This window comes from Rattus norvegicus, chromosome 17 (assembly GCF_036323735.1).
Source record: "Rattus norvegicus strain BN/NHsdMcwi chromosome 17, GRCr8, whole genome shotgun sequence".
In the NCBI taxonomy this organism is placed as follows: domain Eukaryota; kingdom Metazoa; phylum Chordata; class Mammalia; order Rodentia; family Muridae; genus Rattus; species Rattus norvegicus.
The window spans coordinates 81,988,775-82,016,150 of record NC_086035.1 but is presented as its reverse complement, the minus strand read 5'-3'; the positions used below and the strand labels follow the sequence as shown (position 1 = coordinate 82,016,150).

Below are 27,376 nucleotides of genomic sequence, written 5' to 3'. Positions count from 1 at the left end.
AGTGCTTGGTTGTGCGTTTAATTCTGTGATCACCTTGAAATGATCGCACGTCTATGATGTAAAGATTCCTTTTGAATGTGGTTGCCTAGTTGTTCAACTCATTGAAAAGATTAAGACTTCATCAATGCATTACCTCAGACGAGGGTGTATCTGGACTCTGCAGTCACACTGGCCCACAATTCCCTTTTGCTTACGAGTCTATGTTGAGACTGTAGTTTCATAGTGAGGTTTTTGATAGGCTATGGTTTGTAAGAGGCTATGCACATGCCCCTCGTTCTTCCTGTACACTTTCACGGACCTGTTGGTTTTAGCTTTTCAAATGAAACCTGTTGGCATCTGGAGAGAACTGACATTCTAACATTCTGAGATTTGGGGACCTGTCGCACGGCAGTGACTTAATGCTCAGTGTACAGGGCCAGCACATGCTTTAGTAAATGTATCCCCAGTTCACTTTGCAGCTGGAAGGTTTTACTTAACCCACCCCACCTCAGATTGGACGGGTAATGCTCCCATTCCACATCCAGAATCTAGGCGCGCATGGACAAGCCTATGGTCATTTGTCCCTTCCAACAGTGTCTAGATTCTGTTGCTGAACTGTGTAACACCTTCCGATGCCCTTTGCAAAATCCTTTCTCAAATTATAAGCAAGATCGCCAGAAAAAGTGCTAGTATGCATATTTGTGGTGACAAGCAAGTCCGTACCTGCTTTTGATGGACAATTTACTGAACCCTACCTCTCTATGAGGTACACCATTTTGTTTTCCTTTGTGGAAATGTAGGCATACACAAACTTCTAAGTTCCCAGACTGGTGGAGGTCAGGAATTTGGGGGTTGAATTCCAGTAAACCGACTTGGTAGCCTGCTTGCTTAGCTACACTTTATAGAGGGGAAAGGAAAGGGAACTATTAAAAGAATGGTTCTTGGGAGGAAGAGAGAAAAAGTGGAAGATTAAGTGTGGAGAGCAGTGGGGCACTTCTTCCCTGCAAGACAGGGAACTTGTTAACACCATGGCTGGATTTCCTGTACGTACCCTAACACCGATCCTTGTTTTACCACGTCCTTTCCCCCAGCTCCCCTTTGGCATGCAGCTTTAGAACAGACTCTCTAGAACCCATGAGACCCATCTGACCCCGTAGTAATGGCACGGGACAAGGCTAGGCCGGAGCTGCTTCTCCAGAAGCTCAGGAGACCAAGCCTTTGGTGGGGGAGACCCTGCTTTCTGGGCAAAACCCCCGTCGCCTCTGGTACATTCGCTCTGTCTGGACAAGGCGCACCAGCGAGACACCCATTGCCAGGGCACGCGTCGCCCGCGTCTCTCTAGGAAGAGGTCGCAGCCAGAGCGGGCGGACAGCTCTTCCACGGGAGCGCGCGGCGCGACACCGCCTGGAAGCCGTGACCCCGGCTGGCCCACCCCGGGGCCCGGGCCCTGAGAGCGCGCTCCCGAGAGGCGGCGCCGGGGCGGGGCGCGCGGCCGGGGGCGCGCTCCTCCCCCTCGCGGGCGGCCGGGCAGGCGGCGCCGACCCCCCGCGCGTCGCACATGGAGCGCTGGACCGTGCCGGCGGCCGCGGGCAGCGGCGCTTCAGTGGCGCGCTCAGCCGGCCCCTCCCGCTCCTGTGCGCTGCTCCTCCGGCTCCGCGTGCGCGGTCACCATGGCGTCCAGTGAGGAGGACGGCACCAACGGCGCCTCCGAGGCCAGCGACGAGAAGGAAGCCACCGGCAAGCGGAGACGCCTAGGCTTCCTGGCCACCGCCTGGCTCACCTTCTACAATATCGCCATGACCGCCGGGTACGTGCGCGCGAAGGTCCTTCCGCGCTCCGCACGCAGTTGTGCGGTCCCTCGGCGATCCGGGCTCGGGGACGCGGGGAGCGCGCGCTCGCGGGGCTGCTGGGGGTCGAGCCGCGCGGCTCGCGTACGAGGGTGGAACGGAAGCGCGCGGGGGAGTTCTCAGGGGTCGAGGCGGAGGCGCGCGACAGAAGTGGGGGGGTTCTTATGAAGCGAGAGCGCGCGTGTCGTCCAACTGGGGGTCGCGGCGCAGCTGTCGCACATGGAGCTGGGGGAGCGCGTGTGCCCTGCCACTTGCGGTCGGAGCAGTCTGGGCGTGTGGCCCGGGTGCAAAGAGCAAGAGCGCGAGTGCTGGGCCCTAGGTGGTCGCGGCGCGGCGGGGGCGCGCGGCGCGATGGGGGAGGGGCGCAGCCCTGTTGAATGGAGCGGGGCGGGGCGGCCGCTCGCCGCTCGCTGGGCATTGCCTAATACGGTGCACGGTGTGGCGCGGCGGCACGGGGCGCGGGCCGGAGGTTAAGTATAGACCCGGGCAGGAATGCGGGGCCGACCCACGGGGGAGGCGACTGCGGCCCGGCAGCCTTCGCCTGTTGTTGAAGAAACCACCGAGTCTGTTCACCCCAACGGGGAGCTGTCCGCTGCCTGTAGACGCCAGACCCTGGGCATGTGGTTCTTGGTGCTGTGGGTCGCTGGGCAGTGTCTTCACCTACTGTTTCTTCTTCACTTACTGTTTCTTTTTAAGCATGACACTTAGGAATGCCCACTTGGGACTTTGTTTGAAACACCTGGAACAGGGCAAGATGGCCAGCGTGTCCCGGCCTAATCTTTTCCAGATTTGTCTTCCCCACCCCCAACCCCAGGCCTAGCGTGAATTGGAAGTTAAGATCATACAAGATCAGTCTTCAAAGGGCTGTCAAATGACTTATGGGTCTACAGTGACTCAAACCCATTATGAAAATGCCCTTCGCTCCCTTGGCATTAGAGTTACATTCTCAGTATCCACGCACGTTTTAAGTTACAGGGTGGCGAAGAAACGTTTACTCTTTAAAATAGTCCCTGATGTTTATAGAAATAAATGTGCACTTTTCTATAAATTGAATCGACCTGTTAGCTAAGATAAAGTGTAGAAGCTAAGATTCCCCCATAGACCCTCTCCTGTCCTAAGGGATTTGGGGCTGTCCTCATTGAAGACCATTTTCACTCCCCAGTTTACTTTCCCAGTGTTCTTGCCTTTCAAACCCCCCAACTCTCTGCTCAGGTTGCACTTTACAGCTCTCTTTGCAGAGGTTCCCTCTTTCTGTGACATCATCATTGTTCTTGTGGCTTCCGCAGAGGGTTTGAACTTTTCTAGGTTCCCCTGCCTCAGGGGGTACTGCTTTGTGTTCTCACACTTCAGTCATGCTGTGCCCTTTCCAGAGAGCCACTGCTTACCCTAAGTGTGTCTGTCCTTTGTACTGAGAGGGCTCCCTGCTATTCTTATCAAGTCAGAGTACCCAGATGGAGTCATCCACGAAGTTCTATGAGCCCCCTACAGAGAAACGTTCATTTTTCCTTATCATTTGAGCATATGATTCCCTTCAAGGTTATCTCCAGATCTCTATCCTTAGGGAGACTTTACCTGGGCACCTTCTGTGATGTACTAGCACATCCTGACTCCTTGATTTTTCTCCATCCCACTTACTGGCCCTCAGCCATACCATATATTGTACTAATTCTTCATTGTAAGCTCCAGGAAGTAATAAATACTTATGGAATGAATGAATGAGTGAATATCTTGTAGAACATTGGTGATTAATGTCTTTTGTATAAGCTCCTGTTTCCACTTGATATTCAAGTACATCATTCTAATTTTTATAATTATACTTTTAATTCTTATATAAGACTGTGTAGAAGAAATGTACCATTATGGATTAAGTCAGGCCCTAGTGACATTTTAAAGTCCCCCTACCCTGACCCTGTGGAATAATTAGTGGCTTTAGGCAAATTCAGAGTGGAGGTCCCTTTAAAGGATGGAAGGATTTTATATATATACATATATATACATATATATACACACATATACATACACACACATATATATATAATGTATATATGGTTTATTCATATTATTCATAATAGTCTTTTGGCTAGAGTAGGGAGCATCTGTGGTTTGCTTTCCCACAAACTCTTCTGAACCTATGGATGCTAATTCGTCGCCTTAGGTCAAGTGGGCAATGTAAGACATATATCTGGGCTCATCCTTGAAGAAGCACAGCCTGGACATTTACAGGCAGATAATAATTGCAATAAAGATGGGATACAATGAGTGCATGCAAAGCAGAAGCCAGAGAGAGGACAGGGAGACTGAGCGAAACCTCAGAGGGAGATGAAGGCATTTGAATGGATCTTTGAAAGCTAAGCAGGGTTTATCAGACGTGGTTGAGGAGACAGCCTGTGTTAGTATTGAGACAGGAGGCAGGGAGACATCAGTTAGGCAACACCAATGGGCCGGAGCACAGATAGACGGGTGGCTCAGTCCATCCATTGTAAGGCCGCAGGTGCCTTGCGAGCGGATTTTATTTTTTAAACACTGCGAGAGTGTTGATGAAAGGTTCTGTAGTGGAGTAAAGTTGAAAAGTTGTTTGACCTCTGAGCCTTAGTTTTCCCATCTGTAGAATTGGAACAACACAGCTACTTCGCTAAGGATATATTCCAAGGGGTAAAGAGGTGAGAAGTGTGAAGTTCTTTTTTTCTTTTTTTTAAAGATTTATTTATTTCATGAATGTATGGCTCTCTTCAGACACACCAGAAGAGGGCATCAGATCCCATTACAGATGGTTTTGAGCCACCATGTTGCTGCTGGGACTTGAACTCAGGGCCTCTGGAAGAGCAGACAGTGCTCTTAACTGCTGAGCTACCTCTCCAGCCCCAGGTGTAACGTTCTTAGCAGAGGTGTTTGATGGACAGATGCAGGAGCTGACGCAGAGGCCAGAGTAGCATGCTGTTTGGTAGCTTGCTCCTCATTCTTCAAGAAGAAGTATCCCATCCTTAGTGGTTGATTTGAAATTACACTTCCTGGGAAGAGAAAGAGAAACCAGGATTTTTCCTTTTCTCTATTATGCTGAATGTACCTTGATTGAACGACAAATCCAATTTCCCTTCCCAAAACGTTAAGTAGTAGCCATATCTTCTAGCCAATGATCGATTGCTATGCTTGGTAGCTTGAGTGAATGGATATACCACAACTGGGTTATCCATTTACCTGTTGATGGGTATTTCTAGTTCGAGACTACAATCTACACAAAGCTGTGAACATTCACGTACAAGTCTGTGTGTGGGTTTGTGCTTTCATTTTCCTCGGATAAATGTTTAAAAGTACAGTGGTTCCGTCATGGAGTAGTCACATGTTTGATGTCTCAAACCACTGAGCTCTTTTCCCGAAGCATAATGCCCTTTCCCCTTCCCATTAGCAACAATGAGACAGTTCCTGTATGTCCTTGCCAACGATTGGTGTGGCCAATGGTCACTGTTTATCATCAAGTAAAGTTAGGACAGGAGCTCAAACAGGGCAGGAACCTGGAGGCAGGAGCTGATGCAGAGACCATGGAGGAAGGCTGCATACAAGCTTGTTCCTCATGGCTCAGCCTGCTCTCTTACAGAACCCAGGACCGGGGCTGGAGAGATGGCTCAGCGGTTAAGAGCACTGACTGCTCTTCCAGAGGTCCTGAGTTCAATTCCCAGCAACCACGTGGTGGCTCACAACCATCTGTAAAGAGATCCAATGCCTTCTTCTGGTGTGTGAAGACAGCTACAGTGTACTTATATATAATAAATGAATAAATAAATCTTTAAAAAAGAAAACAGAACCCAGGACCATGGAGGAAGGGGAGGGGGGGCTAGGGGGATGTTGGCCTGGAAACCGGGAAAGGTAATAACAATCGAAATGTAAATAAGAAATACTCAAGTTAATAAAGATAAAAAAAATCTAGAAGAAATCCAGAAGAAATCCTGAAGAAAAAAGTGCTAGAAGATCACTAGAAGAAAGAGATTAGCTTGCCAAGGACATGGCAGCCAGAGTGACATAGAAACACCCGTTCCCTTTGTAGGTTCTAGCACGTGTTGCTTGTCAGAGCACTGTCCTCTGTACTTGCTAAGTCAGTGCAATCTGAGCCAAAATAAATCACGTCCTATTTATCTCACATCCAGTTTAGCACCTCCCTATCTCAGTAATGCTTGCCGAATGACGAATGAATGAATGAACAAACGCAAATATGCAGCAGAAACTCCTCTGAAACAGGTTTTGATTGTTTGTTTGTTTGGGACAACCCCCCATGAGGCCCTGCCTGGCCTGGAGCTTGCTCTGTAGACCAAGCCGGCCTTGAACTTGAGGTGACCCTCTACCCTGTGCCTCTGGAAGCTAGCATCCCAGGTGTGCACCCTTACTCTAGGCTTGCGCATTTGGTTCACCGAGGGCGGGGACTGAAGCTATTCGAGTTCATGCGATCTAAATCCCTGGCACATTTAAAAGCAAAACAGAACAGAGCACCCCTCAAACCAATTTCCAGTTGGAGAAATTCCAGTTGCTATGTTTTTTTTTTTTTTAAAAACTAAACTAATACCCACAGTTTGCTAAATGTAGGGCCCTTAGGGGAACTTTGGGCATTCTTTGTGAAAGTTTCCTTGGGCAATGAATTCTGATTAGTTTATATAGGCCTTGGCCTTGTTTACTGAAAACAAAGTCAGGTTCAAAGCCCTGGTGGTCTTTTCCAGCTCCAGGGCCTTCATTTGTAGTCACCTGTGTAGCATGTAGCTGGTACAATGCTGCCACCTATGGGACAGTCCCAAACACGAACTATCACATAAATACTGCTTAAAATGTGAGGAAGACTTATCGCTTTGACGATGTTTTTGTTAACATAGTAATTGCCGCACAAATTAACTTTTATAGGCGTCTAACTTGTCTCTGCCTCCAAAAGCCAGGTGTGTGGAAAATGAGTTAGCCTTCGCTAACTTTTTGGTTTTCTTATTAGGGCCTCGGGGACTTAGAACCAAGGCAGATAAAGTCATTACGTTTTGAGCTGGGGAGGTACTTAAAACACCGTCCAATGAGGGCCTTAGGATTAGCTCAGTACTTATTACAGAAGCAGCTCATTACAGAAGGCAGGGTCATGAGCTGAATCAAATATCAAAGCCGTGATGTGCTAGGACAGGTTTGGGGACTTTAGAGGCTCAGTCCCAGCCTTGCCCATATCTTACTCCAAGATGCATTCTGTAAGGTTTTTTTCCTTTTTTCCAATGTTAAGTGCAGAGTGGAGGGCTTCTTATATAGTCTTCTTATATAGGCAGTCTACCACGGAGCTATGCCCTCAGATTAGTAAATTAACCTCTTTACTGCGAGTGGCCTGCACACTTTTTCACACTATAGAAATGTTTTAGCCCAGTCTCTCCCTGTGACGTTACAATGTAAGGTAAGCATGGACTATTCTGTGATCATAGTGGTTGGAGCCAACCCAAGTCAGTGCAGGAGCTCAGGAGTGGGGGCTCTAGGTCACAGCTGGCTTGGCTGTGTGTCCCTCTGTGTCTGCTTCTTCATCAGTAAAAGAAGAATAATCCTTCAGAAGCTGGCAAGGACCAAAATTGGTGTGTGGCCGTGTCTGAAACAGATCTGAGGGTGCATTTACTGTCTTTGCTAACATCTCAGACGTCTGATGCTGTTAGACATTTGCTTGGCCTTGTGCTGTTTTGTCCAGTGTGCCCTATGCTGAGCAGGGGGAGAGGAGAGTGGTCCTGCATGTTGCACTCTGTCCTTAAGTTCTGTCAAGCCTGCACCAGTCACTGGAATCTTTATAAGGGGATGCATTTAAGCCAGTGGTTCACAACCTTCCTAATTCTGTGACCTTTTAAGACAGTTCCTCATGTTGTGGTGACCCCCAACTATAAAATGATTTCCATTGCCACTCCATAACTGTAATTTCACTACTGTTATGAATCATAATGTAAATTTATGTGGTTTCCCAGGGGTCTTAGGTGACCCCTGTGAAAGGGTCATTTCACCCCTGAAGGGGTTGCGACCTGCAGGTTGACAACTGCTGATTTGACTGTACACTTTGCTACCCCCCCATCTTAAGGCTTAGGGTGTCTATAGATGGAGTATCCCAGGCTTTCAAAAGCCACTGATAAGGCAACTTTCTTAAACTTCTCCATACAGGAGTGGAGATGGAAACCAGGAAGTTAGCTCTCACCAGAAACATATGGAGCGTGGACCACAAAGCTGCTGCCCACAAGTGTGAATTCAGGGAGGAGAACACATACTTAACACATACCTGGAAGCTGACAAGGGTCAATATATGTTCATTTCTTTTTTAATAACTCCAACCTTTGGCTGGGTGTGGTGGCAAGTATCCTTGATCCTAGCATGTGGAAGACAGAGGCAGGCAGATGGATGTGACTTTGAGGTCAGCCTAGTCTACACAGTCAGTTCTTGACCAGCCAGGCCTTCACAGTAAGACCCAGCTTCCAACAGCAGTAATTCTTTGAAAGCAGGCTCATATTTGATCTGTATGTAGGTCTTCTATATTACAGCCATTGGCTTTGTTTATCGAAGACTAATAAATGATTCTTATTAAAGATTTCTGTGTGTGCCCACATAAATTGTATGTTGTATTTTCTTATGAATACAGCTTTCCAACAGCTTTTTATCTTGAGACTGGTTAGTTTACTTACCATCAACCCGCTACCTGGTCAGAGAGAAAATCTACCGAGGAATTTCCCAGATCATATTAACCTGTGGGCCTGTCTATGGGACATTGTCTTGCTTGATGATTGATGTGGGAGGCCTCAGCCCACTGTGGGCGGTACCATACCTAGGCAAGTGGGTCTGGACTGTATCCAAAAAAAAAAAAAAAAAAAAAAAAAGTCAGTTGAGCAAGGAAGCAAGCTAGTAATCCATTTCCCCATGGTATTTGGTTCCGTTTCTGCCCAGATTTCCCTTCATGATGGACTGTGACCCGGAAATGTAAGGTGAAACAAAGCCTTTGGTCCAAATGTTTTAATCACAGACATATAAAGAAACTGGTACTATGACATTATATACTTATTAAGTGCTTTGATAATCTCATTTTTTTTCCTTTCTTTTTTTCGGAGCTGGGGACAGAACCCAGGGCCTTGTGCTTGCTAGGCAAGCGCTCTACCACTGAGCTAAATCCCCAACCCCGATAATCTCATTTTTAAAACACACAGCTACTTCTGTCAGTCTGTCAGATTGATTGCTGCAAACAAACGCATCCTAGCCTCTGCCTTGTTGGTAATTGGCCCCTTGTATATTCCACAGACCAACTTTTGTTCTCTTTCCCTCTGGGCTGGTTTTTTTTTTCCCCCTCAAAATAACGAACTAAGAGAATGATGAAACACAAATACTATTGTACAGGTTTTGGCATTTTTCCGAGAGCCTCAGCGAGGATAAATATACACGGACTTTCTTGAACGTCGTAACATACAGTCTGTGGCTTTAAGTACAGTTACGGTTTGTGCGGTTGTCATCGACACTCCTATCCCTGAGTTCATCACAGACAACAACCTCTGTACACATTGAACACTGTCTCCTTCTCACCCTTTCTCCCAGCTCCCGCCAACCACCAGTCTTTCAATGCCTGGGACTCTGATAACCCCTGGTACCTCATATAAGTGAAATACAGTATTTGCCCTTTTGCAACTGGCTTATTTCCCCCCAGTATATAGTGCCTTCAGGGTCCATCTATGTCATAGCATATATTGGAGTCTCTTCTTTTAAAAGACAGAATAATATTTTGGGCCTACAAGTATATTGCGATCTACAGCATTGGTATTTTAAAGTGTTGGCATATTACAGGGAGCAAGATGAGTGAAAAAGGGGTGGGCTTGAATTTAGGTGTCGCTGTAGACTGACTACAGTAAATGACAAAGTACTGACAGACCACAAGAAGTATCTGTGTAGTCGGCGACCGATACCCGCTGCTTTTACCTTTTAGTTACTGCTAATGGTAAATAACACTGCTACGATTGCATGCATGAGTCAGTAATATTAGTTTTGATAGAACTTTGTAAAATGCTTTTATTTCCTCTAGGTGGTTGGTTCTAGCTATTGCAATGGTACGCTTTTATATGGAAAAAGGAACACACAGAGGTTTATATAAAAGCATTCAGAAGACACTTAAATTTTTCCAAACATTTGCTTTGCTTGAGGTAAGTGTTTTTCAATATGTCTGCTATGGTGTTTATTTGGAAATACTTCCGTTGAACAATGGGAATCCTCATTTGCTAATTACATAATACCTGTGGGCTCGTTTCCCACCCCCCGAGGATGGGTATTTAATATTCATGTTATTGACTTGTGGTTTCTCAATTTCCCTACAGGTAGTCCACTGTCTGATTGGTGAGTCGTTCCTTTAATTTTATGCTATTGGTAGAAGGTGCCTGTGAGGCAATCACTGACTTGATTTCTCTTCCAGGAATCGTACCCACTTCTGTGCTTGTGACTGGGGTCCAAGTGAGTTCACGAATCTTCATGGTATGGCTCATTACTCACAGTATAAAACCCGTAAGTGATGTGCACATGTTGTCTACCTGAGCCACGGGAAGCTTTCCATTCTAAGAGACCCAAAGTATTAACCCTGCAGTGTTTTGGGGAACTGAATGATTGGGCACAGAGGAGGTGGGCTTTGATGTAGAATGGGCTGTACAGTCGTCTTCTGTTCATAGAATCTCCCGTGTTTTCTGGATGTGAACACATTTCCATCCAACTGATTTTTTTTTCTTTTCTATTACGTTTCTTCTTAACCTAAGTAATTAAAAAAAAAAACTTGGACATTATCAGTGTAAACAATTCAGTTGCTTTTCTTTGTTTAGTACAAGGGATTATAGCAATAGGCAAACATAAATGTAGTTTTTCTAGCATCTGAACAAATAGAAAACATTTAAATTAAAAGCTGTAGTTCTTAAATCTCCGGCGGGAAGAGTTACATTTCAGAGAGCTGTGGTGACTACAGATGTTGACAATGTCTGCTTGAACATTGTTGACAGTAGATTTTAAGTGTTTACCCCCAAACAAATGAGAAATGTGCCAAGGTAAAGTATAAGTTAATTAGCTTCAGTCAGCCATTCTGTAATGCATACATATTTTCAGAACCGCATGCTATGTACCATAAATATATGCAGTTTTAATTTGCCAATTAAAATACATTTTGAAAGTTAAGGTTGAGGAACTTAGAGAAAAATAGACACATTATTTATGGACACATGACAGGAGACAGACCTAATTACTGAGTCTAATTAGTGGTTTCAACTATGTAGACAAAACAAACACTGTTGCAAGTCTCTCTGAGGATGTTGGGCCTTTTAAACCCATGTCAGAAACATTTCTCAGCTCAACCCTCCTGACCTTCTTGACAGCCTCCGTAGTCTCCTGTCCACTTGAGGACAGATCTCTGGCTTTCTTTCCATCCCGCAGATTCCTTTCTCGTCTCCTCTGTGCTTTGGGGCTGACACCTAACCTCCTCTCCATTTCCTCTGAGCCTCCCTGGCCTTGTGTCTGTGTGGGGACAGATCTCTGACCTTGTTCCCTCTCACTACTCTTGACGGGGATCTTTTACCTAATTGACTCGAACCTAACTGACTCGAACCTGTCCCTAGCCAGGACTGCAGACCGGACAGTACTGAGCACACACCTCACACTCAGCCCAAGCGTTTTCTAAAGTTGCTTTCTAGTTTAAAAGGAAGACCACCACATTGACAGACCAGCAGAAAGATGACTCTAGACAGGGAAGGAATATAATAAATGAGCCAGAACCACAGAGACCCTGAAGACGGAGGGAGAAGGCAGAGTTGTGTAGCTGACAGCACCGAGGGGGAACCGTTAAAGAGAAGTTAGGAATGGAGAGGTCCTAAGGGGAAAGGAACCTCCTGGTCCTTTCATTCCCCTGGAGGCTCTATCCCTTGAGTTTCTTATTTGATTTTCTCTGGCAGTGGCTTCCCATTGACATTTATCAACAACTGATTGATTAATTCAACCAGTAGTTATTGAACATCTTCTCCACATCTTGAAGTACTAATTCCTGGATGTCCAGAAATGAATATGGCAACCACAGCTATCACTCTGCTGGATGTTGGGACACATGGGCCACACGTAGCAACTGTGCAGTTACTCTGTGCTGAGGACGTGGCCGTCAACAATGCCTATGGTTTCTTACCCTCTGGAGCCTGTGGTGGAGGGAACCTAAATAAATAGTTCTGCAAATGCTGACTGAATTGCATTTGTTTTAAGTCTTTTGAAACAGGAGCACAGTATGCTTTACACTGTATGCCTAGAGTTTAGTGTCTTCTGGGAAGTGATTGAATGCTGCCATAGAAAGGCGTATGTAAGCTGGGCGAGCACCGACTGAGATACAGGAGAGAACATTATCTATTCAGATCAATGAGTGCTAATCCAAAAAGTCGCATCAGGATGGGATGGTGAGCAAGGAGCTGCGCAGGCCTGAGAGAGGCTTGGGACTTGTGTTAGACTGAGTATGCTTGACACAAACAACAGTGAAGACATTCGTTAAAGGTCATGGTTTTAGAGGCTTCAGCACATAGTCCTTGGCTCCCAGGCTACACAGAGGGACAACTTCCTGGAAGCAGGAACATAGCGCAAGTTATTCAGCTCAGAGTGGAGACAGGAGGCAGAGAGGATAAGGGATCAGGCATCAGAGGTCTGCCTCTCCAGGGACCTGTATCCTCCAGCTATGTCCCCTCTGCCCATTTCCATTGTCTCCCCAAGTAGTGCCACCGCCAGGCATGGTCAACACATAAGCCCGTGGGGACATTTTATATCCAACCCATTACAGGGGCTGTCATCTCGTAGCTGGGTCTTAAGAAACGAGAAAGGGTTTTGTATGGGAAGCAATCACTCTAATGAGAGGGACCAGCCTGTGTAAAGACATAGATGTTCTGAGCATATCCCGGGAATAATGCGAACTATAATGTTGCCACGGTAACAAGCAGAGAGAGATAAGTAACAGCAGAAGAAGTTGTGGATGTAACTGAGCTCAGGCTGTGAGGACCTTTCTGTAGCACTCAGGTGCTAGAATTGACCCTTTTCACCTGTTAAGCCATGAGAGATCAATGTTAAGTTCCACATCACATGACTTAATCTGATTTTATCATCTTCATCATCTTCTTCACCACCACCACCACCACCATCATCATCAGCAGCAGCAGCAGCTTTGTTTTATTTTTAAGAAAACTTTTACTGGAGAGGAAGATAAAAATGAAAAGCCACTTAGGAAAGAGTTAGAATGGTCCAGCTGCGACATGATAAGGCTGGAACTGAAATATAAATGTTAGAGGCAAAGAAGAATGGCCAGATTAGAGAGTTGGTATCTTTCGTCACTGTTCTGTTGCTGGGAAGAGTCACCACGACCAAGGCAGCTCTCATAAAGAGAGCATTTAATTGGAGGCTGGCTCACAGGTTCACAGCGTCAGTCCATGATCTTCATGGCAGGAAGCAGACAGGAATGTTGTTGGAGCAGTAGCTGAGAGTTGAGCTTCACAGGCAGCTGACTGAGAAAGAAGCGTGTGCCACTCCCAACCACCGCCCCCAGCCCCCGCCTGTCCTGAGCTTTTGAAAGCTCATCCCCCAGTGGCACATAAGGCCACACCCACACCAACAAGACCACACCCACTCCAACGAGGCCACACCCAAAGGCCACACCCACTCCAACAAGACCACACCCACTCCAACGAGGCCACACCCATACAAAGGCCACACGGACTCCAAGGCCACACCCACTCGAACAAAGGCCACACACACACACACACACACACACACACACACACACACACACACACCAACAAGACCACACACCCCCAACAAGTCCACACCTTGTACTTCCCAAATAGTTCCACCATCTTGGGGTCGGGGGGAAGTGGTCCAAGCTTTAAATATATGAACCTCTGGGGGGACCATTCCTGTTGCAGTAAAAATAAGAAAAGCGGCAGAATGGGTTCCTGCTTGTTTTTACTCCTCAGGAGTTGTGCACTCTGGCTGTTTCTCTGCCAGCTGCTTTCACACACTGTCCCCTTGGCTTGGCAGGTTGTTACCACGCCTGACACACACATCGAGTTCCCCGGGCCATTCTACTGTGGCACCATGCCAAGCTAGCCCCAGGCATTCTGTAGCCTAGCACAGCTTCCTGCCACAGACTCTGCCCACGCTCCCAGCAACCGCCCCCCTGGTAGTTAAAGTATAAACTCCCAACTACCCAGTGAAGTCAAGACTCAACAAACTGTAACACAGGCATCAGATTTATATGTTAAATTCTCAGTCCACAATACAACCACACGATGAATACACAACCAATTGATAAGGATATAAACCGCCCACCTAGATAAGATAAATTTGCCTACAGAAATCCATCCCAGCTACCTTGGCGATTCAAGACCACCCGGATCTGAGTCATTCTTCCCCATTTCCATCTTGATTCTCCCGCTTCCCCTCTCCTCTTCCTCCTCCTCTTCCTCTTCTTCCTCCCCTTCCTCTTCCTCCTCCTCTTCCTCCTCTTCCTCTTCTTCCTCCTCTTCCTCTTCCTCATCTTCCTCCTCTTCCTCTTCCTCCTCTTCCTCATCTTCCTCCTCTTCCTCCTCTTCCTCATCTTCCTCATCTTCCTCTTCTTCCTCTTCTTCCTCCTCCTCTTCCTCTTCCTCCTCCTCTTCCTCCTCTTCCTCCTCTTCTTCCTCTTCCTCCTCTTCCTCCTCCTCTTCCTTCTCCTTCTCCTCCTCTCTCCTCCCTCCCTTCTCTCTTCCCATTCCCTCCCCTCCCCTCCCTGCCTCTACCCTCCCCTCCCTCTCTCCTCCCTCCCCAATCTCCTAGATTTCTTCCCCCGTGTACCCTTCGTTCTCATCCAATGATAGGCTTTGCTTTATCTTGGACCTGCCTTTGTTGCATAATGACATCGTCCTACACGTTCTCATTCAGACTGCCACAGTATCCTCGAAGTAGCGTTTGTATGACTTGATGACTAATAGGAAGTTGGAAGAGCACTGTTCCCATTCAGGTTTCAAGGCAACAATGTTGTTCTAGGATATTAATCACATTCACTGGCTGGTCTGAGAATGGAGGGAGCAAATATCAGCAAATAGTCAGCCCCTCGCACAGGACATAGTTAAGTTCCACGTTTAGAACCATTACATAATGGTGACTTCAATGTGTCCTGAATTCCATTATAATAAAGGGTGACAACCAATCTAAAAAAATTTTTTTTTGCTTATCTCACTGGGAAAAAAAAAAAAAAGCCCGATGTTGAACGGCACTGTGGCTTTCTCTAATCTGCAGATCCAGAACGAAGAGAGCGTGGTGCTTTTTCTGGTCTCCTGGACTGTGACCGAGATCACTCGCTATTCCTTCTACACATTCAGTCTCCTCGACCACTTGCCGCACTTCATTAAATGGGCCAGGTGGCAGCGTCTTGCCTTCTAGTTCCTCTCCGCCCTGTGCATGCTGACCTTGTGTGCTGAACTAACACGGGAGAATTACAGTCGGGTCACAGCTCCATGATGCCAGAATGCTACCGCTTGGGATACTAGCATTGTTCTAACTCACATCCTAAACGCTGAATCTCAGTGGCCATAGGCACATAGTAGTACTGAAATACAGTTTATGTGAAATCATATCCTATGTAATATCCAGCAGACCATATCCTTAAGTAATCTCAGTTGGTCATTTACTTCATTATTTTGGAAAGTACAATATACCTTTTGGGTGTTACATAGTAAGTAACGTTTACTCAAAATATAGCTAACTGATTGCTCTGAGGTATTAGTGTGGAGGCTTATTTTTATTATTTTTGACTTTGTACACACCTATGTGTCTGCCTGAGTGCCGGTGTCCTTGGGGGCCAGAGGCATCAGAGTCCCTGCAGCTGGAGTCACAGGTGTTTGTTAAGGCCCTGATGTGGGTGCTTAGAACCGAACCCTCTCTCTCGCTGAGGGAGCCCCCCTTCCGTACGTTTTTAAGTCAGCAGGAGTGTGTGTCAGTCTAGCACTCCATCCCTAGTACTTGGATGCTGCCACGAAATGCTCCTTCCCAACCTTCTGATACCATAAGAGGTGATGCAAAATATTAGAGACAATACCACATCTCCTATTTCTCTCTTTTAAAAACTAATTTTTAAGCCCAGCAGGTGATACGTGCCTTTCATCCTAGCACACGGAAGGCGGAAGCAGGCGGGTTTCTGTGAGTTCAAAGCCATCCTGGTCAAACTAGGGAGTCCCAAGCCTGTTATCATTACACGGGGAGACCTGTCTTAAAAACAAAACAACGGACCAGGTGATGGCAGCGCAGGCCTTCAATCCCAGCTCTCAGGAGGCAGAGGCAGGTGGATCTCTGAGTTCCAGGCCAGCGGGGTCTGCAGAGGGAGTTCCAGGCTGCACAGAGAAACCTTGTCTCAAACAGACAAAAGAAAGCAAAACAAAATAACCTCTGACATCTGTATTAGAACATGCTTCGTTTTTCATACTTGCTCCAGATCACCATCTATTAAAGGCCTAACATTTTCTTAGATGATTACTCTTTTTTTAAAAACTCACTGTGCCTGTTTAATGATAATAAATTAGAATAAATAAAAAGAAGGAAATAAAACTTTGAAAATTACCCACAACTCCATTCCATAGGGCATTCCTGTTGACTGTATTTCGAGACTCTTACGCTTAAAATACCCTTTGGTTCCCTTTTAGACATTTCTACCTTACAGTTTTGCATACAATAAAATGCTCTAAAATTATACCTCAATTCCTTGTCTGTCATAAGAAGGTTGCATGGTTATGCACTGGGTTCATTCTTATTTTACATGAAAACCCATTCACGTTTAAGGATTAGGCCTTTGAAGAGGTTTTGCAGCTTAGCATGACGCGGGGCCTAATGTTAGATGGCCCATCAGTCCTGTTTTCCAGCAGCCTTTCGAGCCTCTGGTTCTTTTAAACTCACTAACACAGCACATCGTCTCTGCTCACGAAACTGTACTTTGCAAAGTCTTCTTGAAGAAGGTAACGGAACACTGCATGTTTGCATAGGCCAGGCCTGCTAGCCTGCAGTGTCTCTGTTCCCTCGTTTGGAATGTATTTGCGTGTCATCCGTTTCTGAGTGCACAGAACTGCTGTGTCATGCTTGAACTTGCTGCGTTGAAATCATTTATCACCTCCTTTGTGTGGAGGGTTTAGAATCTGGGCATGGTCGTGTGCACTACAGTCCCAGCTCTTGGGAAGTGGAGGCAGAAGATGAGTAGTTTAGGGCCAGCCTCTACTACATATGGAGTTCGAGGCCAAATCGGTATTATGTGAGACCAATTCTAACAATTACAACAACACTGAAATAGAACTGCTGATATATGTATCATTTGATTATAATCATCAATGATTTTTTTTTTAAGATAGAGTCTCACTTTGTAGCCCTGGCTAGCTTAGAATTTATTATGTAGACGAGGCTGGCCTTGCCTGACCCTGCCTCCTGGGTGCAGGGATTAAAGGTGTGTACTCATGCCTAGCCATCATCAATAATTTTGTTTCCTTTCCAAACACTCTTGATATTTTCAAATATTTAAATATATTTTCCAACAATGTTAAATAATCCAAAGTAATATTTATATTTAAGTTCAAATATGGAAGCTATTATTCTCAAATAAAACTTCAGTTTAGAAATGGATTCAAAGTTTGACCTATCACAATTGACTACCTTGATTCTATTTACGAGTTGAAAATGTTCCTGAATAATTTTATGTCGGGTTATGCTTTCACACTGATTTCCATTTTAATTTCAGAAGTATATTTTCTCAAAGAAATTTTAGGTAACAAGTGGAAACGTCCAAGGTATCGAGGCTTTCCACAGTTAGCATAAGAAAAGTGAAATAATATATAACTTATTCCCATCTCATTATGAATTTTCACTGACCTTGTGGCTTTCAACTACTTTTTAAATATCATCTATTTAAGAGTGATGGCCAGGTGATGGTGGCACATAGCCTTAATTCCAGCACATGGAAAGCAGAGGCAAGCAGGTCTCTGAGTTCGAGGCCAGCCTGGTCTACAGAGTGAGTTCCAGGAGTGCCAGGGCTACCCAGAGAAACCCTACCTCTGGAAAAAAAAATAAACAAAAATAAAACAAAACAACAAAAATAATAATAATTTACAAAAGATATTTAATTACATTTTCTTGATGGATTGTAGTGTTTGTGTGTGTGTGTGTGTGTGTGTGTGTGTGTGTATGTGTGTGCACTTGCGTTTTCCAGATGCTCCTGTGAAGATCATAGGATAGGTTTGCAAGGAGTTTTCTCCTTCTTTTTATGTGTCCTGGGGATTGAACACAGATTGTTTAGATTGTCAGGCTTCCAAGACCCTTGACCCACCACCCAATCTTACCAACTTGGGAGTGAACACACATGCTACTTAAAAAAAAATCACCGGAGAGCTTCATGAGGTTAAAACATAAATTAGATTAGGTATTTTGTTTGAAAGGAGATTATACAATTGGATATAGGAGTTTTAAAAGGTAAAGTTGGAAAATGTTGATTTAAATAATACACAAAGGTATATGAGTCCGGGAAGTGAACAGGAGCATAACCCAGCAAGGCCAGAATAGGTAGGGACAGCAGAGGCTCTTTTCCTTTCTTTCTTTGAACTTCCTTCCTTATCTCTTCACATGACTGTAGTACATGGGAATCAGGTGACCTAGCTATCATCTGTCTACCTGTCTTCCTGTTTGTCTGTCTATCCATTATCCATCCATCATCCATCCATCTAGCCATCCATCCATCCATCTATCCATCCATCCATCTATTCATCTGTCCATCCATCTTCATCTGTCTTTCTAACTATCCATCTATCTACCTACCTATCTATCCATTCATCAGTATATTATCTATTGATCCATCCACTATCTATCATCCATATTCATTTATCTATCCATCTCTCTATCCTTTCATCTGTCTGTCTATCATCTTTCTGTCTCTGTCTCCTCTTTGTCTGTCTGTCTCTCACCTCCTCCCACCCACTATGCACCTCCCGACATACAGGGTATTGTGTGTCCCAGGCTGGCCTTGAACTCTCTGTGTGGTAGAAGATGACTCTGCACCTCTGCTCCTCCTGCCTCTCTGTCTCCAGAGTGCTGGCCTCACAGGTGTGCTGTACCATGCCTGTTTCATGCAGCGCTGGGGACCTAACTCAGAGCTCCGTGTGTGCTTGGTAAGCACTCCCCCAGCTGTGTCACGTGACTCTTCTGTACAGATGTTTCTTCATGCCAGCTGGGGGTTAAATGAAACGCAAATCATTTTTCCATAAGAGAAAATTCTGTGAAGATGTTGTGCACTGTGTACTAATTACTGGTGGCTGGTGACTGAAGTTGTGTGGTCAGTTTCCTATAGTAGTATGTTTAATCAGTAATCACAATTTTCCAAATAACCTAAAATATCTGCTTTAGTCACTTGAAAGTTACTACCCAATTAGGGTCCCTGTTGGCCTTTTTAAAGCACAGAATTTATCAGTAAATGACCAGCTATAGGAGAAAAAGGAGCCATTATGACTATATACCCCGAAGAATAAATATTTTTTAAAAAAATAATTAACTGAAACAAAAGAGCTGTATGGATAGACATGGTGTCCCCATCTGTGGTGTCAGTGACTTGGAGGTCAAAGCAGGAGGAGGGTCACTTGAGGCCAGGATCACTCAAGACCAACTTGGCCAACACAGTAATCCCACATCACAAAGCAAACACGCATACTTTCAAATGAATTATAACAATATTTTAATACCATATAGAGTAAATTGCTTCCTTTATCCTATGTTGTCACTGGGCATGGGGATCACTATTAGAAACGAGGTGACAGTTAGTGAGCATATGGTGACATCAACAGCCTGTGGGCAATATTGTAAACGCATAGAGAGACTTCCAAGTGAACACACAGTAGTGACGGAAGGGCTGAGCTCTAGAACAGTGCTCGTTCTGGAGGAACAATCATCCGTGTCTTGTCTTTCTCCAGATACAATTTTTTTATCATCTTATATCCCGTTGGAGTTGCTGGAGAGCTTCTCACGATATACGCTGCCTTGCCTTACGTAAAGAAATCAGGGATGTTTTCAGTAAGGCTTCCTAACAAGTACAACGTCTCTTTCGACTACTACTATTTTCTTCTCATAACCATGGCCTCGTATATACCGCGTAAGTACGGACTTACATGTACTTCGATTTAATGCATAACATGCACGTGTTTGGAACAGCAAGCTAAGCTAATTTAAAAAGTGAGGGGAATGGAGAATAATTTCTCCCAAATACATTAGCATGCTTATGTGTTTGGAATAATGGAAGGGAAGTGAGTTAGTTCTTTCTTTCTTTCTTTCTTTCTTTCTTTCTTTCTTTCTTTCTTTCTTTCTTCTTTCCTGATTATGTGAAAAGGTAAGTAAATTAATATCCAAGTGATTGCTCTCTTAAAAATAATTTAAATGAGCTCTGTATGGTTAAAAGAAAAAAAAACTAAATCATTTCAAAAGCGTGCATCTGTAGGACTATTAACGAGGACTCTAGCTCTGTCTGAATCATAAGCATTCTATCAAGAAGACGTGAGATCTTTTCTACCCGTTGGCATACTGGGGATTTAATACAAATGCTCTCTAGGCTTTTTTGTGTTGTTTCATGGACTTGACAGGAATACAGATTTTTTTTTTCTTAAAAAGTATTTTGAATAATTGAGCCTTTCCTCTAACTTCTCACCATCTTTCAACAGTTTCAATGAGTTCACGAGACTTTGTTCTCTTCTCGATAGATTTTTATGTCTTTTTTTTCTTTTTGGAAATCAGTAGCAGCAAATAAAAGAAGGAAACATGATTTGTTCACCTTCTCAGTAAAATAAAGGGAGGATGTCTGTGGGAAGTAGATGGAGATGTGAGAAAGTCAGAGAGCCTGAATTCGATGTGGCCAGGTGAGAAGGGCCTCTTGTGTCACAGGGCTGTGCATAGGATTTGGCCAGTCTGTGAGAGCCCTGACCCTGGAGCTTTTCTAAAACCAAAATAGACAGAGTTCAGAGGATGCATCTCCTTGTCCTTTACCACTTCGGCCTGATTGACCACCCAGCCCGTGCTGTAAGCGAAGGAAGATGGACAGACGCCGTGTGTCACACCCCTTGCTTTTTAAGAGTCTCAAGGTGGGGACAGAATGCCGCAAATAGAATCAGGGCTCATAAAGACTGCTTGCGGTCACAGGGGTGACCGGTCCTGTGGTCACCTCTCTTGTGACCTCTGAAGTTAGTCCATAGAAACCAAGACCCTTAGAGAATGTAGCTTGAGGCTTCAAACCTCTAGCCTGCTTGTCAGGTGTCCTGGGAGATGTTAATCTGACCTCTGACCTCTGCCAGTGGCAACTTCCTAGCTCACTGTCCCTGCGGCCACTGAGGTTTCTCTTGCCCCAGATCGGTCTGTCAGAGACTTGTGTTTGTTTCCACATCCTTACTGATATTGCTAGATACAACAGCTGGTTTTACTTGGATAATCAACAACAGTAGCATTTGAATACTTAATTTCAGTACTGAGAATTTGCATCTCTCACTCAACCATGAGGGCATTCCACATGGGAGAATTCCAGCGAACACTGAAGTACCCAGGATGCAGTGCCTTCTGTTAAACTACTCAGGGTTTTATAGGAGAACTCACTGTAATTGCTTGGTTTGCTTTAAACGTACATGACCTGCATGTTTTCACCTGTAGATATAATATGACTCAATTTATCAGTATGGGAAGTGCATAATAAAAACAAGAAACCCTGTCTACATTCTTGTCCTGTTTGAACTAAATTTTAAAAATAGTTTTTGAAAACAACACACACACACACACACACACACACACACACACACACACACACACACAGGCCAAAGATGCTTGAAGAAGATATTGAAAGTTTCTGTGATTAATTTCTCTAGTGTGGTTATTCAGGGATGGCCTTATATTCGGAGGTTATAGCTGGTTCATACTTGCTCAGACACCAGCCTTTATGACGTGACTGAAAGTCTTTCTTCCGGTTCATTTCACACTGGTTCAGACTTTCCTCCAAATCTGCTGCACGGATAGTCGTATATCCAGCCGGTACGATCTGTACACACACATCTGTGTGATCCATGACAGAAGCCCACAGGCCCAGCTGTGGGGACTGTCTGATGAGGACTCTGTTCTGGCTGCCCCTTAGACACCACATCTGAGACTATGGCCCAGGTCCTGTCCTGCTCCAAGGGTTAATCTCAGCATTAACGCGTGATGTTCCGAGAGCATGTGCAGCTGTTCAGTGGGTATGGATGAGGGCTGGATACAGCTGGGACATTTACATGTATGTGCATGCAGATGTTCATGGAGCTAGGTACAGTTAACAAAACAGATAAAAGTAGACAGTGTAGTGTGGTCTGCTGTCCTTGGTTCTGATTTATTTCTGTGTTACTGATGTGTAAAAATAAACACGATCATCCAGCTCTGGATGGAAACTGTGTTTATCGGGGCATATGAACTTGCTATGACAGACACACTCCCAGCAGTTTATGTGCTACATAGCGCATGGCCTCTAGTTTTGCTCTTAGCTCCTGCTCCATAAGCATCAGTGGGTTGTGCATGTAGTAGCTCTATATGTGTGTAGTAGCTCTATATGTGTGTCAGAGTTCTGTGTGTGTAGTAGTTCTCTATGTGTGTAGTAGTTCTCTATGCGTGTAGTACTGTATGTGTGTAGTTCTATATGTGCATAGTAGTTCCATATGTGTGTAGTAGTTCTATATGTGTGTCTAGTTCTCTATGTGTGTGTAGTATTTCTCTATGTGTGTAGTAGTTCTCTATGTGTATAGTAGTTCTATATGTATGTAATAGTTCTATATGTGCATAGTAGTTCTATATGTGTGTAGTAGTTCTCTATATGTGTAGTAGTTCCCTGTGTTTAGTAGTTCTCTATATGTGTAGTAGTTCTCTATGTGTGTAGTAGTTCTCTATGTGTGTAGTAGTTCTCTATGTGTGTAGTAGTTCTCTATGTGTGTAGTAGTTCTCTATGTGTGTAGTAGTTCTTTATATGTGTAGTAGTTCTCTATGTGTATAGTAGTTCTCTATGTGTGTAATAGTTCTCTATGTGCATAGTAGTTCTCTATGTGTGTAGTAGTTCTCTATGTGTGTAGTAGTTCTCTATGTGTGTAGTAGTTCTCTATGTGTGTAGTAGTTCTCTATGTGTGTAGTAGTTCTTTATATGTGTAGTAGTTCTCTATGTGTATAGTAGTTCTCTATGTGTGTAATAGTTCTCTATGTGCATAGTAGTTCTCTATGTGTGTAGTAGTTCTCTATGTGTGTAGTAGTTCTCTATGTGTGTAGTAGTTCTCTATGTGTGTAGTAGTTCTCTATGTGTGTAGTAGTTCTTTATATGTGTAGTAGTTCTCTATGTGTATAGTAGTTCTCTATGTGTGTAATAGTTCTCTATGTGCATAGTAGTTCTATATGTGTGTAGTAGTTCTCTATGTATGTAGTAGTTCTCTATGTGTATAGTAGTTCTATATGTGTGTAATAGTTCTATATGTGTGTAGTAGTTCTATGTGTGTGTAGTAGTTCTCTATATGTGTAGTAGTTCTCTATGTGCGTAGTAGTTCTGTATGTGTGTAGTAGTTCTCTATGTGTGTAGTTCTATATGTGCATAGTAGTTCTCTATGTGTGTAGTAGTTCTCTATGTGTGTAGTTGGTTATATATGTGCGTAGTAGTTCTATATGTGTGTAGTAGTTCTCTATGTGTGTAGTTCTATATGTGCATGGTAGTTCTAATGTGTGTAGTAGTTCTATATAAAGCGCAGAGCTCTTTCATTTAACAGGTTTCAAGCAGAGTTTAAAGCAATGGCTTATCTCTGTTTTCTTTTTCTTTTTTCCAATGAAGTGTTTCCTCAGCTCTATTTTCATATGTTACGTCAAAGAAGAAAGGTGCTTCATGGCGAGGTGATCGTAGAGAAGGACGATTAAATGGTCCCTACAAACAAGGTGCTTTTTTCAGAAAAACCGGATTACTTGAGTCCAAGTTTTAATAATAAGAATAAACAACTTCATGAAATACCATGGATTGTATTGTTTCCTGAAATAGAAGAAAAAAACATGGTGTTTGCCAGTATTTTTCTTTGTACTGTGTTGTATCTGTTTTTTGACAACTGCAAATATTCTAAACCTGTGCGTGAGGGGCCAGAGTGACTCATTTAGAAACAATTGGATGTATTACCCGGGAAGAAGAATTTCTTGTTACCTTTATTAATATTTTTCACAACATGTGCTCAAGGCTCTTTAAAATCAATAGGTAAAAATTGGTTTAATTTAGCATGATGCCTACCGATGACACTTATATTTTACTTTACAAATGAAAGCCAATACGAAACTGTTACGACTGATCAACCTTGCATTAGAACTGCCTGTCCATTGTTCCAAGTTGTAAGGCAACGTTTAGGATTGATATCAATGTCTGGGAAGCATGGACATTATTTTCTATGGCGAGCCTTTAATATAAACTAGAAGCATAAAAATGTTCAAGTAAATGTCAGTGTTAGAAGCCTGTTTCTTTTCTTTGGAGAGAGTTGGGGTTACTGGAGACACAGCCAAGATAGTCCACGGAAGTGATGGTCACCAAATGGCATCCTTAGTTTCAGGAGAATATTCTTTGAAGATCTTTCTAGACTGTTGTAATTATTTATCGAGCAGACTTTTGTTTGCATTAATCACACAAGGACAGCTTTCTCAGTCATAAGGATTTTAAGAGGCTAGACAAATTCCAGATATTTATTTTGCCTACTGGCTAAAAGAAACATCTGATCATATTGTTTCCAGATATTTGGTTGAGCAAGCGACTCCAACCTGCTGAATTATCTTATAGGACCGTGGCATGGCAATCCTTTGTGGTACTTTATAACTAAGCACTTCTAGCTGTCTTCTGAAACATTTCGTTTTATTCTGAGTTATACCAGGGAGCAAAAGTCTCCTGATAAAGCCTTGACCCCATCTTTTTTAATGGCAAATTTATAATTTCAAATTTCTTATTGGATATTTTTTATTTACATTTCAAATGTTATTCCCTTTTAGGTTTCCCAGGCATTACACCCCCCCATCCTATCCCCCTCCCCTTCTTTTATAGGGTGTTTCCCCTCCCAAACCACCTCCTCTTCCCGTAACCCCCTCCTCCACATTCCTCTATACTGGGGAGTCCAGCCTTGGCAGTCCAGCCTTGGCAGTCCAGCCTTGGCAGGCCTGACCCCATGTTTAATAGAAAGACAATCCTGAACAATTTTCACTTCCGCTTTAATGAAATAAGGTCTTGAAAGGTCTGTGTCCTATGGTAAAATATGCTGATTTACTGGTCGAGTTTAAAGGGATTGTCCATGTGGCGAGAAAAGGAATCCTTTGTCTGCTGTAGCTTCACAGATGCAATTGTAGCTGTAAGTGTCTGGTCTGGTGTGTACTTACACACGTAACACACTCTTTTCAGATTGGCTCATTTGTATGTAACCTCCTCCTATAGTGGTCTTTGTATAGTGAGGTAGAGTTCAGAACAGCTTTTCAGATTTGTTATGGGTAACTTTTTCCCCCAAAGAAGCTGTTTTTGTTACATTGCCCTCTATGCCTCCACTTCGGCTGATTGTTCAAATGCACGCCAAGTATTAGGCCACTAATTTTCAAATGCCACCATCATTCTGCTCGGACACTGCTTGGTCAGTTTTCACCTTGAATTTTTTGATGAAGAAATTTTTCCTTACTTTGGGTAACACACTGTGAAACATCTACCTAGTGCAAATACCTCCAGTCATATTCCCGAAGCAGGCGTTCCTTCAGTCTGCACTGCCTCCAAGAAGCTGGAATACTTCTCCGCTTCCAGTGATAGTCTATCCTGAAATAGGAATTATAATTAACTTTAATAAAAATGAATTCTTAAGCTATTTGGCGAATTACTCAAATAATGTACTCAAAACATGTAGGTTTTAGGTTTCGTTTGGTATCCCCTAGAGTCCACCAATTTTAATCTGTCAATTTATGGAGTAAAGTGCTAAATGGTAGTTTGACTTTAGGAGAGAAAAAAACTGCTTGAAATTCACTGTGCTGTGACTGCATCTGATTTTCTCCTTAAGTCGCCCTAACCTGTGAACCAGGGCTCAAATCAAATAGAATTTGAATTCCGTTAGCATTTGAGAAGATTACACCTAGAAATTTTATTACCAGCACCATTCAATTACATTTGGTGACAGTCGCCAAAATTCTGACAGTTCTTTATTTAAGCTTGATAACAATAAATTACATAATATGCAAATTGAGAAGATTTTGTGATGTCTTAATGTTGACAGTTGCCACTTAGAAAAATGTAAACAGTTCTTCACTGAAGCCTTTGCTGCCTGAGATCTGGTCACTTTCGGAAGTGTTTTTTCTTTTTTTTTCCCCTCCATCTTTATTAACTTGAGTATTTCTTATTTACATTTCGATTGTTATTCCCCTTCCCGGTTTTCAGGCCAACATCCCCCTAAAACCTCCCCCTCCCCTTATATATGGGTGTTCCCCTCCCCATCATCCCCCCATTACCACCCTCCCCCCAACAATCACTTTCACTGGGGCTTCAGTCTTGGCAGGACCAAGGGCTTCCCCTTCCACTGGTGCTCTTACTTATGCAGTTGGAGCCCAGGGTCAGTCCATGTATAGTCTTTGGGTAGTGACTTAGTCCCTGGAAGCTCTAGTTGGTTGGCATTGTTGTTCATATAGGGTCTCAAGCCCCTTCAAGCTCTTTCACTCCTTTCTCTGATTACTTCAACGAGCGTCCCGTTCTCAGTTCAGTGGTTTGCTGCTGGCATTCGCCTCTGTATTTGCTGTATTCTGGCTGTGTCTCTCAGGAGAGATCTACATCCGGTTCCTGTCAGCCTGCACTTCTTTGCTTCATCCATTTTATCTAGCTTGGTGGCTGTATATGTATGGGCCACATGTGGGGCAGGCTCTGAATGGGTGTTCCTTCAGCCTCTATTCTATTCCCTCCCAAGTGTAATCCTGTTCCCCTTTTAAAGAAAGAGTGAAGCATTTGCATTTTGGTCATCCTTCTTGAGTTTCATGTGTTCTGTGCATCTAGGGCAATTCAAGCATTTGGGCTAATATCTACTTATCAATGAGTGCATACCATGTGTGTTTTTCTGTGATTGGGTTACCTCACTCAGGATGATATTTTCCAGTTCCATCCATTTGCCTATGAATTTCGCAAAGTCATTGTTTTTGATAGCTGAGTAGTATTCCATTGTGCAGATGTACCACATTTTCTGTATCCATTCCTCTGTTGAAGGGCATCTGGGTTCTTTCCAGCTTCTGGCTATTATAAATAAGGCTGCGATGAACATAGTGGAGCACGTGTCTTTGTTATATGTTGGGGGCATCTTTTGGGTATATGCCCAAGAGAGGTATAGCTGGGTCCTCAGGTAGCTCAATGTCCAATTTTCTGAGGAACCTCCAGACTGATTTCCAGAATGGTTTTACCAGTCTGCAATCCCACCAACAATGGAGGAGTGTTCCTCTTTCTCCACATCCTCACCAGCATCTGCTGTCACCTGAATTTTTGA

At 44.0% G+C, this 27,376-nt stretch overlaps 1 protein-coding gene across 8 annotated transcripts; it reads left to right on the top strand.

Moving 5' to 3' along the window:
- The first annotated feature begins 1,474 nt into the window (after positions 1–1,474).
- On the top strand, positions 1,475–23,867 carry Hacd1 (3-hydroxyacyl-CoA dehydratase 1). Of its 8 annotated transcripts, XR_005495327.2 has the most exons (8): positions 1,475–1,786; positions 9,862–9,979; positions 10,151–10,169; positions 10,246–10,334; positions 15,105–15,226; positions 19,799–19,977; positions 21,991–22,090; positions 23,692–23,867. XR_005495327.2 is itself a non-coding variant. In XM_039096059.2 (7 exons), the coding sequence occupies exons 1-7, from the start codon at positions 1,650–1,652 to the stop codon at positions 23,772–23,774; spliced, it is 717 nt and encodes a 238-aa protein (XP_038951987.1). In that variant the 5' UTR covers positions 1,475–1,649; the 3' UTR covers positions 23,775–23,867. The 8 variants fall into 8 exon arrangements, 5 of the variants coding, with proteins under 5 accessions (XP_038951987.1, XP_038951988.1, XP_063132800.1 ...); XM_039096059.2 differs by lacking the exon at positions 21,991–22,090 and having other exon boundaries at positions 10,246–10,304; XM_039096060.2 differs by lacking the exon at positions 23,692–23,867 and having other exon boundaries at positions 21,847–22,090.
- Positions 23,868–27,376: the final 3,509 nt, after the last annotated feature.

Excerpts from the sequence above, each read along its gene's own strand:
- Hacd1 (NM_001101001.1), top strand. The coding sequence starts at position 1,650 with ATGGCGTCCAGTGAGGAGGACGGCACCAACGGCGCCTCCGAGGCCAGC. Across the intron at positions 1,787-9,861 it reads AATATCGCCATGACCGCCGG|GTGGTTGGTTCTAGCTATTG; the intron begins GTACGTGCGCGC and ends TATTTCCTCTAG. Across the intron at positions 15,227-19,798 it reads CACTTCATTAAATGGGCCAG|ATACAATTTTTTTATCATCT; the intron begins GTGGCAGCGTCT and ends GTCTTTCTCCAG.